This window comes from Phyllostomus hastatus, unplaced genomic scaffold, assembly GCF_019186645.2.
Source record: "Phyllostomus hastatus isolate PE091 unplaced genomic scaffold, TTU_PhHast_1.1 phas_contig_402, whole genome shotgun sequence".
NCBI classification, from domain to species: domain Eukaryota; kingdom Metazoa; phylum Chordata; class Mammalia; order Chiroptera; family Phyllostomidae; genus Phyllostomus; species Phyllostomus hastatus.
In genome coordinates, this window is record NW_025333873.1 from 3,669,458 (window position 1) to 3,686,266 (window position 16,809).

At 55.3% G+C, this 16,809-nt stretch overlaps 1 protein-coding gene across 1 annotated transcript in view; it reads left to right on the top strand.

The window, feature by feature from the left end:
• Positions 1-14,955: 14,955 nt before the first annotated feature.
• The window catches only part of CIB4 (calcium and integrin binding family member 4), a 43,825-nt gene continuing 41,971 nt past the window's right edge, over positions 14,956-16,809 (top strand). Inside the window, exons 1-2 of the mRNA XM_045844703.1 lie at positions 14,956-15,009; positions 15,459-15,493. Of these exons, the coding sequence (XP_045700659.1) occupies positions 14,956-15,009; positions 15,459-15,493 (89 nt within the window). The remainder of the gene's footprint in view (positions 15,010-15,458; positions 15,494-16,809) is intronic.

Consider the following 16,809-nt stretch of genomic DNA (forward strand, 5'->3'; position numbering starts at 1 on the left):
TTCCTTCCTTCCTTCCCTCCTTCCTTCCTTCCTTCCTTCCTTCCTTCCCTCCTTCTTTCCCTCGCCCCCTTCCCTCTCTCCCTACCTGCCTTCCTTCCTGTCCCTTCTCTTTCTTTTCTTCCTTTTGCCCCCCGTGAGGCTGTTTTCTTCTCTGCCTCCTTTTCCTTGGATCCTTTTCCTTGATTTCCCCAAGGTAGCCTGAGCACGGGGCATATGTAGCACATTTTCCGTAGTATAACTGAGGGAGCTGTGATAAGTCTTAGCACAGAAAACACCTTCAAGTCGAAAATCGGATATTCCTTTGCCCACCCCCTGCATCAGACATCTGTTTCCTCGAGGCCTAGCCCCCTCGTGTTTGCAGTCCCGCCCCCCACTTCCTTCCATCCCCACCCGCCCCAGCCGGCCTCCCAGAGCACCGATTCCTCCTGCCAGCAGCTCACCCCCACCCCCTCCCTGAGACCACCCCCTCCCTGGGACCGCCTCTGGGCCCATCTCTGCCTGCCCAGAACACATGAAGGACTAGCTTTGAAATTACTTTTCTTTCACACAATCAAATGATTCGTCTTAACTCCTTCCCCTCCCAGCTGTCTCTACAGGCACATAAAAATCCCTCACCCCTTTGACATGAGTTATGCCACCCCGTGGAAGGCAGGGGTGCGGGAATAGTTTTGTGGGTTTACATTGCGGCTTTTCTTTCCCTCGGCTCCAATCTAACTACAGCCCATAAACAGTCCTGCCACCCCGCCTGCCTGGCTTGATGCACCATCCCCCTCCAAACCCACCCGTCCCTGGTCAGTACCTCCTTAGCTGAACCCAATCTCCCAATACAAGAGCCTTCTGAAGCAGCCTATGCCTTTATTTCCCGGTTCTCGCTGTCGCCAGGCTGGAGCACCAGCCACGAGGCAACTTGACCTGTAAGTAGACCTCTTCCCATGAGGTCTCAGGAGCAAAGCAGCTTGCCTAGGGTCACTGTCTCTATGCAGCTGAGGGTCTCACAGTGTGTGGATCCAACCGAGGCCCCCTAAGCCCTCCATGGTTAAAGAACGGTGAGCCCTGGCTAGTCCCCAGCATGCACCAGAGTACCCAGCTGACAGGAAGCATCGAGAGACGTTCACCTGTCTAATTCAGAGCCCCACTGCATGCCGGGCCCCTCGGGGGAGCAGTCAGGCTGGAATTTGGTCTTCCAAGTGCTGCACCAACAGCAGACCTGGCTCCTCTCTGCTCCTGGGCAGCCCCGGCAGGTCCCTCGTCAGGTGGCCCACGGAGGAGAAAAGAGCACTGGCCTGAGGGTGAAGACACAAGGCTTCTGGGCCGGTTCTGCCATAAACTCATCTCAGCTGCTGGAGAGCCCCTGTTCCTATGTGGGTGTCTGTCTCCTCGTCTGAGGAAGGAGCGGGTGGGCCAGAGGAGGCTGGGAGACCTGGAGCCCAGTCCTGGGAGGGGACCATCCTACCTCTAGGAGCTGATCATGGTCCCTGGAGCCAGGCCTACCTGCAGGGCTGAGGCTGTGCCGCTCTGACCTGGAATGGAAGAGGCTGAGCCAGCCCCCGGGCTGGGGGTCCAGGATACTGCGGCGGGGTGGGGGGGGGGTTGTTTCAGGACTGAAGGGAGTCCAGTGTGGTTGGGGCACAGTGGGGGAGGGGGAGTACCTCAGGAGGAGGCTGAGAGACAGGCAGGACCCCGAGGGCCATGGTGAGGGGTCGGCATTTTACTCCGAGTCCCAAGGAAAACCACTGGGCAGGTTTTCAGTGGGGGCCTGGCTGGGTGGCTTGGCCTCTGTGGGGACAACAGACTATAGGGAGGCCGAGGAGAGTCAGGGAGAGGTGGTGGGAGGCTAGTTTGGTGGTCCAGGCAAGAGGGGGGCGCTGAGACCAGGGTACAGCAGTGGAGGGGAGAAGTGTGCATGGATGCAGCATACACTGCGGGGCGGAAATGGTCAGCCGTCACGGTAAATATGGTGGTGGTGAGGGTGCCGCCTCGCCAGGGTCCCTCAGCACCTCACAGCGCTCCTTCTGGCCATTCCCGTGTCAGGGGGGCTCAGCCAGCCCCCAGGGGAAGGACGGTCAGGGCTGTGGGGGCCTCCCAAGCTTTGCTGTCAGCTCAGAAGGTGCTTGAGGTAGGGCCTCCTGCCTCCCTTAGGACGACATCAGGAAGGATGAGGACTGGTGGAAACAGACAGTGGCGGAGCCCGCGGCAAGGGGGCGGGGCTCGGCTTTCCCACTGGATGGGCTCAGAGTCAGGACACCCCAAAAGTCAGCAGTTTCCAGTCTCGGAGGATCTTCACCCGCTGCCCACTCCCTGCAGCGGTGAGGGACAGCTCCCAGCTGGCCAGCGAGCGCGTCTCATTTCAGGAAGCCTCTCTTCTGAGAGAGGGCGCACACGCGGCTTGGTCTGCTCCAACTCCCAGAGGCCTTCGGGGCGGTTTCAGGGCTCTCTAGGTCAGGTCGGGCAGGTGGGGCAGCTCCACCAATTGGGTTTGCCCGGCAGGAGATTGGGGGCGCTCTCAGGAATGCCCCCAAGAGTTGGAGGTGGGGTCATGTGGGGCAGGGAAGCAGGGAGAGCAGCAAACAAGGGCTTGGTGCGAGAGGAGTGGGCTATCTGCTAAATAAAATTTAAATCCTTGCCGTGGTTTTTGCCAAGAAGAGAGAAGTGGCTGATGAAAACCATATGTCTCTGAGTTAAGTGGCAGGCGGAGCCCTGCGCTGTGTGTGAGTGTGCTAGGACGGGCTCCCATGCAATGGAAAATCTCCATGTTAAAGGATACAATGTTAAGAGGCACTCGGAGACAAACCGTATTTCGCAATTAAGTAGCTGACAAGGTCGGCAACGGAAGGACAGCATAAACTAGCTGGAAAAGGTCTTGCTCAATACCAAAATGTGTTTAAAAGTTCAATGTTACAGTCTGAAACTGTATTATAGGCTTGTTATATAGTTTCACAAAAACAGCCACAAGATGAAACCATTAAAAATGCTTGAAGTATTTCCTGATGATTGAGAAAAGAGTAGTTAAAAAAAATGCAAATGACCATTTTTCTAAGTGGACCCCGAGGCAAACTGAACCCAAACAGAGGCGCAGACAGACGTAACTACTGTTCGCTCTTTGTGAACGGCACTCCGGGTCTTCCTCCGACATGCAAGTTCCAGCATCTTCCATGCATGTCCTCCACCGAGTGCTGCTGTCGCTCGCCAGCCCCACACCCCGCCCTCTGTCCGGCTTGCCGGCTGCCACCTGTGGGGGCTGTCACCTGTGGGGCTTCCTGTGGCACTCACCTGCCCCCCAACACCCTTCCACTTGGCTGTTGGAAGAACGTTAACTATCTCCGAGGATACTCATTTTCAAATCTATCCACTCCACCATAATTTCCATGTGGTTCTTCTGCATGGAGATTCCAGTTCTCTGGCGAAATTCTCTGTCCCGTCATCTACATTCTTGACCTTATTAATCACGGGAGTTTGAACGTCTTTATCGGATAACATCCAAATCTGGGTCACCTGTGGGTCTGTTTTGATTATGTTTCTGGGCTCCAACTGACGCAGTTCTCGTCCAAGAGGATTTACTGTGGCTTTCCGGAAGGCCCTGCAGGGCCGGAAGGCCGTCCTGGTCCCGTCAGGGACAGAGCTGGCCTGTGCTGGCTGCCAGACCTCGTGGTGGCTGCTGTTTGCAGCTCAGCCTCCCGGTACCTCACCCTCCTGGGGTTCCCACTGCGGTCTGGGTTGTATTCCAGGGCCTGTGCTCTTCGGTGAGTCTTTGGTTCCCAGTTTGTTTCCCCGGCCCCATCCAACTTCCAAAACCTCTGCTCAGCTTCTGGGTCCCTCTGCTGCGCCTTCCGCCCAGCCCTTCCCTACTCTGGCGAGGGCTGCTTACATATCAGCAGATGCCTCAGGGAAGAGGGCCCTGGAATTTTCAACTAACCTAATGTTCTTCTCTTCTCCCGGACATCTCGACCCTCAGGCTCGGCTTGCCCGAGAGTTTTGCACGCCAGCGTTGTCTCCCACCCCACGAGATCGCCAAAACCTGCGGCTCAAGTGTCCCACTTCTTAGCCACCGCCTTGGCTTGATTCTTACCCTCTCTGCCCCCTGCGACTCACAAGTCAGCGATGCCTTAAGGGGAAGAATAACAACAGATGTCACCTCCACATGAACCGCTCCCCCACCCTGGTCTTTCTGGGACCCTGACCTCTCACACCCTGGCCGCCCGCAAACAGATGGCTTTCGGGTTTTGTCCAGCGCATCGTTAGTGAGAGCACTGGCCTCTAACGAACGAGCTAGTCCCAAGTGACCGTGTGGGGCGTCCCCTGCCCACGCTGTCGGAATGTAAGCTCCCTGAAGGCAGGGGCCTCGTCTCCATCCCCAAAGTGATCCCTGACCGAGTGCCTCCGCCGCTTTAAATCTCACCTGTGCCTGGACTTTTCCAGATTTGCGTCTCCAGTCCAGAGTTCGGCTCTTCGTCCCACATATCTAACTGCCACGTGTCACCCCCACGTGACTGTCCACCCAGCAACAGATCTAAAATCTTTTCTTTCCCCCAAATCTGTCCCTCCTCCAGGCTGCCAGCTCAGAAGGAAGCACCTTCTCCATCCACCCTGCTGATGTCAGAAACCCGAGGGTCGCCAGTGACGATTCCCTCTGCCCCCCTCTCTCCCCACTTCCAACTTCCCCGTGTCGCCGATTCCACCTTAAAATGTCATATGAACTCATCCAGTCCTCCGCTTCTCACCGCCGCAGCCCCGGCCCGCGACCGACCCCCCCCACCTCGGTTGTCTGCTAGTCTCCTCACATCCCTCCCCGAGGACGGGCTGGCCCCTTTCCAAGCGTGTTCGCCAGCCACCCCGTGCGCACACTGACCCCTGGAAAACAAGAAGCCGATTATGTCACTGCTCTGCATAACACCTTTCAATGACATCCCTTGGCTTTGAAGAGAGCTTTGGAGATAAACCCTCAAGGAGCCCAAGCCCCTCCCAGTCCTGGCTTACCTGACTCCTGCTCTCGACACGCAGCCCATCCTTGGGGTCTTGAGCTCCTTTCACCCCCCCAACACCCGGGCCTTCACACATGCCGTTTGCTGCCGGGAAACCCACTCCTTCTCCCACTCCGCCTCTCTCCTCTTCACCCTTCAGGTCTCAGCTAAACGTCCCCTCCTCAAAGGAGCTTTCCTGACCCCCCAGACTGGTTGGATGCCCCTGAGGGCTCGCTGTCATTGCAGCCTGCCCTCTGTCCGTAACACCCAGTGCGTTGAAACTGCATCGTTAATCAGGTGGTTATGGAATACATTGTCCCTACTAGATGCTGATCTCCTGGAGGCCAGAGACTGTGTTTGTCTTGGTCCCACTATAGCTCCAGCTCCAACAAGGTGCCTGGGATATCTTAAAAGATTTGAATAAGTGAATGAAAGATTGACAAGGACAGCAGCCACCCCCGACCCCCGGCCACCGGCCACCCAGCAGAAAGCAACACAGGGAGTGTCCCGCAGCGAGGCGACAGCCGGGGTGGGGATTCCAGGGAGCGAGAATCTGAGCGAGTAACTGTGAAAATGAGGAATCCTACATGGCTGCCCAACACAGTCTTCTCATTGCCGGGTTTAACCCACGGGCTGTGGAGTCAGCGGATCCGGGTTCCAGCCCCAGGTCTGGCACGAATCATGACAAAGAGCGTTTTTATGATGCTTCACGGTTTACGAGGCATTTCCACGGATGGAGCCTCATTAGCCCGGCCTCCGCCTTCAGGGGCCTGCTGGGAGGGAGGGCATGAACCAGGGAGGCTCAGACCCAGCTCTGCCGGTGCCCCGGCGTGATCTCAGGCTCCCTCGGGCTGGTCCGCAAAGTGGAGGGGTCCAACGAGATGATCTTTACAGCTTCGGCTTGTCCGTGGAAATCTAGAACGAAAAATCCAGGTCTGCTTCCACCGCAGAGCCAAGTAGCAGGGCAGCACCCCAGAAGCTCCCAGCAATAGTTCGGGAGCCCCCAGGAGCTGTCACATGAAAGCAGGTCAGGCACCAGGACTTCCGAGTGAGGGATTCATTTGAGAGCTGGTCCCAGGGAGCAGGAGTGAGGGGCTGGGGAGAGATGGGGAAAGAGGAGAAGCCCAGCCAGGTGAGAGGGTCCGATCCCTTCAGTCCTGAAGAGCCATGACCTTACCACGTCCTGCTGAGAAGCCACAGAACCCCTCGGAGCGCTGCTGCCCAGGAGTGTGGTTGTGGGACCTTTGTCCACCAGTGCCCGCCCCCAGGAGTGTCACCCTGACCTTCTGGGCTGTGCTCACTCACAGGCTGAGGAGACTTCTTGGTTGAGAAGTCCTGGGGCCGAAATGCAAACTGAGCAGAGTGAGACAACACTCTGAGCTGGACCGGGCTCTCCCTTAGACTGTCCTCACAGCGCTGCCTGAAGTCACGGGGGGACCCGGGACACCAGGGCATCTGATACGGTCACAAGACGAGATGGGAGCCTCGATCCAGCGCCAACACGCCACCGGGCCCTGGAGGTTTCCTTCTGCACCCGCCAGCTCTCTGCCCTCTGAGTTTCGAGGTCCCCCACCCACTTTCTGTGGAGCCTTTTCATGTCCCGGGCCATCGAAAATGGGGCTGGGGGTGTGTTCACATGGCAAGGCAGGCGGGGCTTCTCTGGGCCTCGGGAAACACACTGTCCTTCCCTGGGCGCGTCTGAGAGAGGGTGGGGCCGGACCCGTGACGCAGTGGCCGGCCCGCAGCGAGGGTGCTGGCTGTTCTTGGGGCCCCTCCCTGGGCACCAGCGATGCTCCCCTAAAGGTCAACAAGGGTCTGGCTGTGGGCTTCCCTGGCCTGGCGGTGGCAGTGCCCGCAGTCGGAGTCCCTCTCCCCCCTCCCTGGTGGCACAGAGCTTCCTCACCACCCTTCTTTTGTAAACTCTGGGCGTGGCTTCCCTCGGCCTTCCCTTTGCATTCTCAAAAGTTTGATTTTCTTTTAATAAAAAAGGGACATTGGCAGCTTCCAGCTTTTTCCCCTCTGCAGTGACAATTTGACTTTTTCCCAGGCAGTGTGAATGAGAGATGAAAGGAAAAAAAGAGGTCTCTTATGAGAACATGGAAAAGAACACAAAGATTTAAATTCTAAGATAGTACCTGTCCATGGTTTTCCTTTCCTCTGGTGAGGAAAGGGTCTTTTGTCTCAGCAGGTTGGATCCAGGTCTCTGACTGTACCCCCCTCCACCCCAGAGTTCCTAGTTCTGAGTAATACAGAATTGGGGGGGTGCTGATGTCCCTGGTTCCTGGGAGGTAACCTCTAAATCCTTGGGGCTTCCTAAGTGAGAGGCCTGTCCTTTTTATTCACAGTGGACAGCACAGACCTGGTCGGAGTCCATGCTAATGAGATGACTCAGGATGGGGGCCAACCGTGTGCTTAGGGGGTTGGGGTGTTGAGCCAGATGATATCAGTGTAACCTCTGGGGAGGTAAGGGAGCTGGAGGTTACCCTCAGGCACAGGACCAGGGGATGATTCAGTCCAAATGCTGGCAGAAGGGAAGCCCAGTACAGACTGGAGATGCCAGTGCTCTGGTGAGCTCTTCCCAGTTAGTGCTGCACACACGCCGACGGCCCAGGAGGGCGGCACGTCCTGAGGACGCGGAGGCTCCCCATCTGAGACTCTCTGAGACGTCGTGCGACGTGTCTCTTCACTGGGCTAGTCCTGAGCTGAACACTTTATAATACAACTGTAGTGCTGGTGTTGCCAGCGGAAACGGGGTCCTTTCATGGAGTCGTGAGGAAAGCATTCCACGCGCTGGAGGACAAGGTGGAGTGATGAGCTGTATTGGGGTTCAAGTAGATGGCCGCCCCCAGTTCCTGGTGTCTCATCTCTGTGCTGCTGTGGAAAAGTCCAGCCTTGGCTTCCTCAGGCCCAGAAACAGCGCCAGTGTCCAGAGATTCTGTGCCATGCCAGAGCTTAGTCCAGTCCAGCCGCCGTCCCTGTCCGGCTAACAGAGTCTGTTCCTGGCTGTGTTCCGGCTGCCAGGGCACTGGCGTGCCGAGGCCTGCGCTTGGAGCCTGCGCTTGGAGCCCACGGGCTGCTGGGCTGCAGGCGGCTGCCAGGGCCGCACGGCTGGTATGGAGGGAGAACGTGCAAATAAACGAGGCAAACCCATGGTACTGGGTGAGAAAGAGAACTTCGTGAAACTTGAATTGTATTATCTGGGGCTCTGGAAGGACCAGCTGCTCTTTCAAAATAACCAACCAATTTGCCAGTCCTTCCTGGCCTTGCATTGGGTCCTCCCCCTAACCAAGGCATTTCCGAGATCTTCCAGGGTTCTGGGTTTCTTATCCAACCTGATCCTTTTCCCAGGCTAGGCTCCGCCCCTCATTGTCACCACCTTAGTTCCTACTGCGCATGCCTCATAGTTGGAAGACTCCCCCCCCCCCCCCGAGCCATCTTGGCTTTTAGTGTGTCATCTGGTTTGTACTGTGCATGTGCATACCTCCCCATTTATTGTCCCCCCCCCCCGCCACCCCCCACAATCTGGGTGAGTGGACCAGTTGTACCCACTGGAGGTTGGAGAGCTGGTCCTTCCTCCCTACGTGGGGGAGGGAGGGAGGAGTGTTAATCCCCCCGGTGGGGCAATGCTCTGATCCCCTGGGGTGTCTGAAGCTGTAAGTTCCCTACTTAATCAGGCTTATTGTTTGATCCAGCTCCCTAGCTGATTAGGCTTCTTAATGTCTCGTTCCCTTTGCTCTCTCTGTTAATATCTAGCTACCTACACCAACACTAAGTATAGCGCTTTCCTGATTCCTTGAGATATTCTAGAGAGTTATCAGTCCTGCAGGGGTAGGGGCCACCTGGTTGGAAGTGCAGGTAGCCCGAGAGCCCCAGCACGTGCAGCTGGAGTCCACAGTGGAGGGAGTCAGGTGGAGGATTATGCCCTTAACTTGTGAAGTCTGCACTAACCCCAGGTAGTGAGTGTCAGGCTTACTTTTTACCTAGGTGTGTCTACCTGCTTCCCACCCCCGCCTGGGGAGCCCTATTCATCCACCAGGAGACTCAGCCTCTCCCAAACACAGGCCCCTCCCTACCTTCATCCCAGAAGCCAGATCCAGAGGCAGGAAAGCCACGCTTGAGTTGAGCCTGGGTGGGTCTGGCACAGCTGGGGAAAGATGACGTGTGCGTGGTGAGCAGCCGCCTTGCTTGAAGGCAGCGGTGGGCGTGGGGTGTGCCTGGTCAGAAATTCCCACCCTTCCCGGCTTCCCCCGCTGTGGTGTCCGGGCTGCAGCCTGCTCACCTCCGGGGTCCACTGGATCAGCCCCCTGTGGCTTCCCAGGCCGCCCCCCAGCTACTCTTATGTTGGCGCTCCCCCCCTGGCCCGGCCATGGAGTGTTTCCTTGGCGAGTGCAAAGAGAGGAGAGCTTATCCTCTAACACTGCTTAGATCTTTCTCCCAAGCGTCCACCCCGTGAACGTGCCATGAATAATACTGCAGTGTCTTCCAAGTCGAATGATTTCTTTTCCACTTAAATAAGCCATCTATTGGACTATTTACTCTGTTTCTAACTCCAGCCATAACAACACTACTCTCCCCAGCCATTGTAGATGGGAAACTAAAGAACTGGTTTAAACAGTCTCTTTGGATGAGCTAGTCCCTCATGTAAATGTTCAGTGCTTCAGGTTTTGTACCCCGAGTCAGTATCTGGCTGCATGCTGGGTGGCGGCGGCGGGAATGGGGGTGGGGGTGGGGCGGTCCCTGGCTGCAGGGAGGTGTCCTTGGATTCATGTTTGTTTGTACGTTTTTGCTGGGGTCTAACAAGGCATGACGGTCACACCTGATCTTGTAGACAATGTGATGACATGCACCCCGGGAGTCTGTTTGTCCTATTTGTCCCTGGGAGAGTGCCTCTCCATACTGGCCAAGACTGTGCTTGAGCTCTCAGCTCCCCTGCTCCACTGCCTGGAACACGTGGGAACTTCACGTTCCCCTGCTTGGCCAGGGAAGCTAAGAGCCCTGCCTTGGTCATGCCTCACCTGCCACTGGGGCACCTTCACGCCGCACCATGCTGGAAACAGCCAAGGGCGTAAGACAGACTTCTAAAGGTGTGCATTCCTTCCCTTTCCCCACCAATGAGCTTGGGGAAGCATAACTCAGGCGCTGAGATTCTCAGCACCCAGGGATGTTTCTAAGCACCCCTGCACCCTCACCCTGACCCTTCACGACACTGTGGTGTCTTCACTGTCGCCCTTATCCCTTGTCCCCAAGACCATAGGGGCTGTCCTTTTGTCCTTTTTCTTTCAGTCTGCCAGGAGGCTTCTACAGATTCCAGTCTGCATCCCCAGGCCGGCCCCTTGCCGCATGCAGCAAAGGAATTCAGAAAATCCTTTCTCCAGACCACGCATGGCTTTTCAGGCTGCTCAGTTGCTGGGAACGCACATAAAAATCTCGCCGATGTTAGAGTCGGGCGGTGGCTTGCTCCAGCAGGATCTCCTCTCATCCTCAGCACCTAAGCCCCCAATGACTGCAGTGGGCGGAGCCCCCAGCTAGAAGACCCGCAGCCAGAGGAAGCAGATCAGAAACTATCTACAGAGAAACTAATATCTCATTTACACACTTCTTTAATAATATTTATGCTGGGCCTACAAGGTACTGGGCACTAAGTTAGGACATACATGCTCCTTGAAATTGTATAGAATAACAGCTTTATTAAGAACTAATTAACTTACCATACAATCCAATATTAAAGTGGACAACCATTACCACCATCTGACTTGGGAATGTTTTTATCACTTCAAAAAGAAACTCCAAATTCATTAGTAGTAACCTCCCAATCACCCTCCCCGCTGCTCCTGGCAGCCACCTAACTACTTTCTGTTCCTATGGATTCATCTGCTCTGGACATCGCGTATAAATGGAATGATATAATGTACAGCCTTTTGTGATGAGCTTTTTAATTTTGTGTAATGTGTTCAAGCTTTGTTCGTGTTGTACCTTGTATTAATACTTCATTATTTTTACAGCAGAATGATGCTCTGTTACATCGGATGTGCCACATTTTATTTGTACACTCATTACTTGATAACTCTTTGGGCTGTCTCTACTTTTTTGGCAATTATGAAGAATCCTGCTATGAACATTCATGTACAAGGTTTTATGTGAGCAAATGTTTTCATTTCTCTTGGGTGTGTATCCAGAAGTGGGATTTCAGGGTCATATATGTTACAAAGAATTCATCTGAGTACATGTTAAGGATTTTATTAGCTTTATTCATCAATTCATAAATCGGACAGCATCCCGTCTAGCAGCTAGAAAGAGTTCCAAGGAGCTGTACAAAATGAAAGACTTTCACAGGTAGGAGGGAGTGGGAACAAGTTACATTAGCAAAAACATTGGCCGTGGCAAGGTCACCAGGGCTGGCAGAGAGCTACCCTGCAGATGACCTCACCAGGGCTGGTTAGGCGATTCTCGATGGATCGGTTTAAGATGACATTTCTGGAAGAGCCAAAACGGTAATGAAGTTAATTCTTGGTTTGGGCTTAGCATAAGCGACTCCATCCTGTTGTCTTATTTTTAACATATGGTAGCTCTGCTTAACATTTTGAGAAACTGCCAAACTCTTTTCTGAAGTGGCCGTCACCTTTAGAAGAGGAGTAGCTCTCTGCTGGTGGGAATGTTCCCACCAGCGGGGTCTGTGCGTTCCCATTTCCCAGCATCCTCGCCGACACTGAACTGTAGCTGTGCCTTTGGCCATCCTCGTGGCTGTGAAGTGAAATCTCACTGTGGTTTTGCTTTGCACCTCCCTGGTGGCTAAGGATGAGGAGCATCTTTTCATGTGCTCACTGGCCATTTGAATCCCTTCTTCGGAGAAATGTCTATTCAAACCCTTTGCCCATTTTCTAGCTGAACTATTTGTCTTTTTCTGTTGAGTTATGAGTTCTTTATACATTCTCAATACAAAATTGTTTTTTTCCCCCCCAGCCCTATTGGGAGACACCTAAATCGAGGTCGGCGGAGGGGCTGCAGCTTGAATAGTTGGTGTTCATTGCAAGATGACAGAAACCTTGCAAAAGAGCACATTCCCTCCCACGCAGTGAAGGCTGGGGCAGGGCAGGCCTGAGGAGGACGCAGGAGAACCGTGGGGCAGGCCTGGGCCTGCCGCTGCTCAGTTACACCCCTTCCAAAACCCCTGCTGGAGAGGAGTCTCCAAAATCCCTGGTGGAGGCGGGCAAGGACTGTTGGTTGGTTAGTGTATTGAAGGAAGACTCACATGGTGGAGGGGATTTTTCTTTGTTTCTTTTCTTTTAAGGAGCATAGGCTTTTATTTCTGGGGTAAATGAGGTGATGCATCGAAAAGCACTTTGGAATGACAAAGGGATATATGCAAATGTCAGGTGATATTCTTACTGCTACTATTGTTATTTGTAAGAACCCATGAAAACCGTCTCTAGGATGGAATCAGAGAGCCTCTGTGTGTGGTGGGGGGAGGGCAGGCTGGGAAGGATGTGGGGGGATGAAACCGAGGGAGAGAAGAGGGTAGCAGAATTTGCAAACCTCGGTTACCTGCATGGGGAGAGAGCTACCTTGTGATTTCTGGCATAGTCCTCCACCACCTGTACAATTATTTCCTTAACATTTTACTTATGAGGGCTCCTATTTCTTTTCATGAAACAGATATATTTATAAAGGAAACTTTATATCACAGTTACAACTGGCAAACCTGTATTATTTTCAAAATGGAAGGCAGTCTGTAAACAGATACAGTGACATCCCAGCCGTGCCATAAATTCTGTCAGCTTCTGGGCCTGAAAAGCGCCTCCCCCCCCCCCCCCCACCCGCCCAGCCTAGCCTGGCTCGCCGCCCCTTGTCCCTCGGGTCGCGCCTCCTCGGGAAGCCTCTCCTGCCCCGCCCGCTCCGCATCTTTGCCTTATTGTGTTTCTGACACTTACCACTGTCTAAGGGAGGCTGCCTTTCCTGAGTGGGCTCCGTTCACACTCTCTCCTCTGCCTACCTCCGTACCCAGTCGTTGAATACATAGCTAAGAGCCCTGGGCTGCAGGGATGTTCTTGGCCTTGTTTCCTTTCAGCCAGTGTCCACCAGGTGTTGCAGGCACCTGCCGTCTGCGCCGCATGGTCACTGGAACCTCCCGTGGCAGGACTAAGTGAGACTTGAGGGGGAAGCCGCCTCTGGGGGTGTCACCCACAGCTCCCCTGGCTCCCACCCCTCGCTGTGGGAATCCCCGGGGCCTGCACCCGCAGTCCAGGCTTGGGTCCTCCCGTGCCCTGCCTGCCCGCGTGCAGCATCCCTCCCACAGCATCACGGAGCCCCACCAGCTTCCACCCTCCCCAGAGTGAAGGAGCGGCACCCTGCTGGCTTCACGGAGCTCGGCGTGCAGGACTGGAGACAGCGGATACGGGCGCACCCGGCAGAGAGAAGCTGCTCGATAAAGGGTGGTGGGAGCTCAGAACGGGCTCAGCAGAAGATGGGGTTTCATTACTGACTTTTTCTTCCAGCTTTAATGGTAAAAAGTAGCAATATTACTGACCTTTACTGAGAACTCATTATGTGCCAGGTACCTCGCTACACGAATATTAACATTTTATTTTATCCTTGCATTAATCTTATAAAGTAGGGATTTACTATTCCCATTTTATAGATGAGGGGACTAAGGCTTAGAATAGTGTTCTGACTTGCCCGAGGTGAGGTGGCCGGCCCATATTCTTGACCACGACATTACGTAACCACCTCAATGTCACCACCTGCACGCAGACTGCCATCCCAGGGGTCTCGCCTCCTCTAGAGAGTCGTAACCATCCTGTCGTGCCTTTGATGACATCTGCTCAGTCTCCCTGAGTGTCTGTCTGTGGGGCAAGCATCCGTTTCTTGAGAGCTGAGACCACATCCGCTCCTCTCTCCCCAGGGTCAGGCCGGGCTCCTGGCACACGGTAGGTGCCCCTCACCTGTGTCCGCCAGGTAAGTGAGGGCCTGGGGCTCCAGCTCCGAGAGGACAGACAGAGGCAAACAAGCAGCTGGTTTCCAGAGACAGGAGTTAGCTCGGCAGAAAGCCCTCGGAGTGCTCACCGAGGAGAGCCGGGAGAGCCACAGCACAGGGGAACGGCGAGGGGTGGCCTGCCCCCTCCCCGGAGGCGGCGGCGGGCGATGGCGTTGGGAGGCTCCCCCTGGCCGGTGACGCTGATGCTGTGGTGACTTCTCTGGCTCTTCGTCCCCGCAGGAGAGCGGAAGAGGGAGTGATTCTGGGGTATCGATTCCATGTGTGTTTCGTAATTGGTAGCAACTCTGAGGTGACTAGCCCCATGATCCTGTACTGGCCTGGGTGGCTTCTCTACACCCCGACCTTGACCTTGTTACTGTGCCCTTGTCCATAACATTCCTTTTTTTAGACCCTCTTCAAATTATCCTTATCTGAATGTGCCCTCTGCTCCTGCAGAGACCCTGATAGGTGGGGTGGAATGCCCCTCTGGGGGCTCTTTGGCCCACTTTTGAGATTAGGGTCTACTCATACTCATTTCTGTGTCTTCAAACCCGGCACAGTGCTTGGGACATGGTTCTAAGAGCAAACGTTTAGTGAGCACCTATTACATGCTAGGCATTGTTACCTGTATGAACCCAAATAATCCTCACAACAATCTCATGGTTATCATCCGCGTCTTATAACTGATGAAACTAAGACACAGAGAGGCCAAGTAACTCGCCCAAGGCCACACGTCTTGTCCACATGGGCAGATCTGGGACTCGGACCCAGGCAGTGTGACTCCTGAGCCCACCCTGTGGCACTCGACCCTGCTGGTGGGCTGCCTTTCTGTTTGCTGGTTAGGAGGTCGTGTCTATTCGCCTAGGGAGCCGAAGGGACCCATCTCTTTGCCCACTCAGGGGCTCAGGTAGAACGGGCAGGAGGTGGAATGTAGGTCACCATGGCAACCAGATCACTTGGGCACACAGACTGGTGAGCTCTTGGGGCAAAGGTTCTGCTGCCAGCCGAGAAGAAGGTGTGGCCGGCATGGGGCAATGTCTGAGGTACCAGATACACTGGGAGGACCTGGAGGAGTACCAGGTGGGCAGGTCAGGCTGGGGTTTTGGAGCAGAGGTGGGAGCTTCCTGGGGCAGGAGGAGTGGGCGGGCGGGAAAGCGCTTACCTGAAGCTCTGGAGTCAGAGTAGGGGTGGCCCTCGCCTTTGCCGAGGCCCAGCCCGGTCCTCCTCTCCTGTCTCCTGCCCACGTGTCCCCTACCTAGAGCCCAGTTTTCAGTCTTTCAACAGGGGAGTGAGTCCCCTCTCCAGGCCAGTGCCCACCCCCCCTTCCCAAGGCCATCAGAGACAGTGAGGGGGGAAGGGCACCATGTCCTCAGCGGCCACTGCCTTAGGGAGCTACTGAGGGAGCTAACGCGGTACCCCCATTTCCCGGGCTGTGGGATGAGAGCAGGCACCTTCCCACCCCAGCCCCGAGGGAGGCCAGGGCGGGGCTGGACGGAGTGGGCAGGTCCCCTCTCTGTGGTTTGTTGTAGGCCCTGACCTTCCTGACCAGGAATGAAATCCTGTGGTGAGTAAAGGGCCCCCCTTTCCCCTCCCCCTGAGCTGGGACTGTGCCCCGGCCCCTAGTGGGGTCCCTGCTCACAGCCACAGAGCTCCGGAGGAGAGGCTGCACAGGACAGGCAGAGGCGCACCCCAGCCCCCAAGGGTTTGAGGTCACGAGTCCCAGGCCTGGCCAAGTTCAGTGAAACATCAGCCTGCTACGGGATCCGAGGCAGGTTTCTCTGTAGACTCACAGAGGTGCACGGGGCCTTCCCGGGATAATGAAGAACAGGAGGCAGGACTCAGGAGACAGGTCTGAAGCCCATCTGGACCATTTGCCCACTGGGTATCTGTGATGCACTAACTGAATCTCTCTTACCACCCCCCACCTCCGCCTGACGCCCCTCCTCGGTGGGGGCAGGGGTGGACGCTGTGAGGGGCGCAGTGGGGGAGCAGTGGGCAGAAGCACAGGCCCCGCCGTTGTGCAGGTTTCTGTCCAGTGGGGGGCGCTCCAGGCCAACCGCACCCATCACCACAGCCCCTCGTGGGATCGCAGAGGGAGCGGGAGGCGCGAGAGATGGGTGAGCGCCCAGCCCACACCAGGTGCTCAACCAAAACTGGCTAGGAGGGTCCACGAGCCCACCGAGACGTGAGGCGGGGGAGGCTGGAGAAAGGAGACGGCTCTTAGACACTAAGGAGTGGAACCCTCTCCCCAGCCACGACGGCCAGCGCGGAAGCCACACTTCCTGCTCAGAGGCCCAGGTGGGCGACAACTTTGCCACCAGCAAGAGACTCCCTGGGCACCAGTGGGGACCCGGGCTCGGCCAGGACACAGGGAGCTGCGGAGACCAGGGGCAGTCGTGGGGCCGCGTGGTTTTCCTTTAAAAATGAAAATTCCCTCATTTTTTAAAACATAGCAAAAAGTGGGACAAAACTCCAAGTGACTCATATCCTACCACCCTGCTGAGATTTTCTCAAAAGTAACTCTTGAGTAAAACTGAAGTCGAATTTTGAAGCGTAATGTGTGAGCGTGGCTAGAAAACTCAAACGGCCTAGAAAGTTCTACGCAAAACAGGGAACGCTTCCCTCCCATTTTCCCAGGCCTTCTCCCCAGGCTGGCCACCGCTGTCAGCTCCTCAGTTCGCCTTCCAGAAGAGTCTTTCACAGACAGACCTGCATATGTAGCCTCCAGACATCGTATCTCCTTCTCACTGCAGTATTTATTATTATTATTTTTCAAGTTTTCATCTGGGCTAGTTTTACTTAAAGCACATGAGATCTGCCTCTTTTTTTCCTTTTTCTTTTTTGGCATCTCCTTCTTTTTTAGTGGCTGGGGAGCCGTCC